At 48.0% G+C, this 3515-nt stretch overlaps 1 protein-coding gene across 1 annotated transcript in view; it reads right to left on the reverse strand.

Annotated features, from left to right (window-relative positions):
• Positions 1–1126: 1126 nt before the first annotated feature.
• Positions 1127–3515, reverse strand: part of Il4 (interleukin 4) — a 5904-nt gene continuing 3515 nt past the window's right edge. Inside the window, exons 3-4 of the mRNA XM_021214104.1 lie at positions 2356–2508; positions 1127–1222 (exon numbers count right to left, since the gene is read on the reverse strand). Of these exons, the coding sequence (XP_021069763.1) occupies positions 1127–1222; positions 2356–2508 (249 nt within the window). The remainder of the gene's footprint in view (positions 1223–2355; positions 2509–3515) is intronic.

The raw sequence follows: 3515 nt of genomic DNA on the forward strand, positions 1-3515 counted from the left end.
ACATGTCTGGCTTCCCTACAACATTTTTTGTAGTCAAGCTTTGTAGTTCTACTGTGTTAGCAGATTTAAACACTTAAATCTCTTGATTTTTCTCTAGTATATTTATGATGAGTGTATACGTGGAGGTCAGAGCACATCTTTGTAGAGCTGATTTTCTCCTTCCACTTTTACGTGGATTCTGGGGGGCATGCTGGCCTGCTTCAAACTGGATTATAGGTAATTACTAACAATTCCTTGTCCTTTCAAAAAATTATTTTTTGATTTCTGTTTTTTGTTTCACAAGCCACAGGCTCTGTTGCTTCAGTAATCCCTCCCCATGGAAGGTAGGGTGTAGCGCCATGCCTCTGTTCTTCTCTGTTTTATTTACTGTGTGTGTGTGTGTGTGTGTGTGTGTGTGTGTGTGCATACCCCCTCATTTGTGTGTGTGTATCACTCCTCATTTATGTGTATGTATGTGTATACATGTGTGTATATGCATGCCCCTCATTTGTGTGTGTGAGTGTGTGTGTAGTGTGTGTGTGTGTGTGTGTGTGTGTGTGAGAGAGAGAGAGAGAGAGAGAGAGAGAGAGAGGAGGGGGGGTTAGGGAGTTTGGGAGGGGCATCAGAGGACAATTTCAGGGAGCAAGCTTTCTTCTACCTCTGGATTCATCTCCCTGGCCTTTCTATCGTTATTTTATTTTGTTTTTATGTGTGTGAGTGTCCTGCCTACAGGCATGTGGTCTGTGTACCTCCAAAGGAGGCCAGAGAAGAATATCAGCTCTCCAAGAACTTGAGTTATTGTTTTAAGCTGCTATGTGGGTGCTGGGAATTGAACCTGGGTCCTCTGGAAGAGCAACAAGCACTCCTAACTGCTGAATCGTCTCCCCAGCCTGCATCTGTCCCTCAATGATCTTGTGCATTATGTTCTTGAGAGGAGTGGGCAGGGAAGCCAGCTCGCTCCTGTATCTGCAGCGCTGAAGCCGCGCTAGACTAAATGCTTTCTCTAACAGCAGAAACCTTATTGCCAAATGAAGTGTCATTAGTTATCATTTCTGTCACATTATACAAATATTTTATTTTATGAGTTATAAATATATAAATATTAAAAATAAAACCATTAAGAATCCATAAGTTAAAGCATGGCGGCTCAGTACTGCGAGTAATCCATTTGCACGATGTTTTTTAGGCTTTCCAGGAAGTCTTTCAATGATGTGAGCGCGGACTCATTCAGGGTGCAGCTTTTCTATAAAAAAAACGTTTCATCGTGTGAATACAGATTTGGGTCTCACTATCGGGCCTGGGTCAAGCCGACTACGGTAGTCTCCAAAACGCGCTCAACCCAGGGCTTCCAGGCTGTCTAGACCTCGAAGTTTCGGCTGTCATGAGGCCAGCGATTTTTGACCTGCTTTTTTTTTTAGCATGAGCTAGGGTCACTCCTGGTCTGCCATCAGGGTGCCACAGTCTCTGGAGGGGTGTGTCATGAACAGAGATGGCTGGAGGGAGTAACAGAATGTGCAGGCGCCAGACCTGACTCTGCTGCCACTCTGCAAGGGAAGCGGATGCGTTTCGGAGTGGGGACATCGTACATAACGAGTAACCTAGGAGACGCCCTCCGCGCTGGTGCTGCAGTTCGGGTCTCAGCTCCTCCAGTCATTCATGGAATAGATTAAACCAGTCACCTCACTTAACAAAGACTTCAGTCTTCAGTCCCATCTCTTGGGGACAACTCGGGGCTGGTACAGAGGGCTGACATTATCCATCAGTGACTATCCAAGTCTGGATAAACCCCTGCCTTTACTATCCTGGCCATATTAGGATGGCCCTCCACCAGGCCATCTTGTTCTCTACTTATCTGTACACACACCCCTCTACCCAGGGGCCAGTGTGAACAAATATCATTGGTGAATACCATGGGCTCCACCCTGTAGGTAATTAGGTGTTTCCTTCCATCCCTGGGACAGCATCCAAAGGCTCCTGTGAGCTCAGCTGCTAAACTTGCTTGCTTCTGACCAGGCTGGCCTCGCACTCAGAAATCCACCTGCCTCTGCCTCCCAGTGCTGAGATTAAAGGCGTGTGCCACCTCTGCCCGGCTAAACCTACTTTCTTGACTCTGGTCCAGCCACACTGGAGTGCGTGCATTCCCCTCCAGGCCCTTGTCTGGTAGTCAGCCATCTCGCCTGTCTCATCACTTAATCCAAATATCTGCTTAGCCATCCACTCTCTTATTCCCATGAGCACAACTGGGCACTGTACTGCTGCTCATCAACTACTCTTCTAGAACGTTCCATGAGAGTGAGCAGGCGCTCTCGTCTACTGGTCTTCAATGCTGCTCTCATTGTGCCAGGTCACTCGCAAGCTGTTGCCCGCTCCACTTACCGGTAGCTTCGCGCATCTCATGGCCCGAAAGAGTCTCTGCAGCTGGGCGAGAACACTAAAGTTCTTCTTCAAACACGGAAGTATCTCATGTTCTAAATAAAATGTGCGAAGCACCTTGGAAGCCCTACAGATGAGCTCGCTCTCCGTGGTGTTCTGCAAAGAGAAATGATACAGAAGGCTGTTGGCTGCTTCGTTTTGAACTTGCCTGAGAGATGTTTTTTCTTCTGCCCTGAATGTTGATCTGCTCAACTTTGAATCTGTAGGAAAGTATTTCTGAAGATCCTCTCAGGGTCTGTTCCATGGAAGTTTTATTGAAAACCTTGAGGTCAGTAAGGCCACGCCCCTAGGTAAATGGCAGAGTGGAGAGCACCTGTCTGCACCCCCCCATCTTCATCTTCCTACCCGGTGGGCTTTTCTTTTAGCTCAGAGTGCCCCCGTGAGCTCTCAGCCAGATATGGCTCTTGTCGCTACATGGCCCTGGGACCTCGTTATGTTTGCCGATGCTACCTGTGGTTCTCCCCAAGGGAGAGGGCAACACTCATAGTCCAGTGGAGGACTAAGGCATGTCCCTGAGAAAGCCAGGGATAGGAGTCCAGTGTAGGCAAAGTCCAGGAGCCTGGGCTAGGCAGTCAGAAAAGGCTGCTGGGAGACGGTACCGTTGACCTGGGCCTTGGTAAGCCTTTGCCCATCATCGGTAGAGATAAGAGCTCCTGGCCCTTCCTGTGAACTCAGATCTCAGAAGACAGAATGTACCAGTGGAGGATCACAGACAGATCATGGAGACTGTTTGAGTGTGAGCCAGTCTCTGTCTTCCACTGAGAGAAACTGCTTCTAGCCTATGCACGACCTTGGCTACTCAGCTGCCTGCAGACCAGGAACTTCTTAGCTACTCTGATGGCTCCACCCTGGGCCCACTGAGCCAGCATGTGTGTGGGTGAGACCTGGGGAGCCTTCAGCCCAAGCAGTTTCTAAACTGTTTCACTTTTCACAATTGCCCCCCCCCCCTTTTTTTTGCCTCACTATTAGGGTTTATTTAACAAAAATGAATTCACTAATCCCACTAGCCAGAGACAACTCTTTTTTGTTTGTTTGTTTGTTTTGTTTTGTTTTTTTTGTTTTTGAGACAGGGTTTCTCTGTATAGCCCTGGCTGTCCTGGAAC

This window comes from Mus pahari, chromosome 14 (assembly GCF_900095145.1).
Source record: "Mus pahari chromosome 14, PAHARI_EIJ_v1.1, whole genome shotgun sequence".
Lineage (NCBI taxonomy): Eukaryota > Metazoa > Chordata > Mammalia > Rodentia > Muridae > Mus > Mus pahari.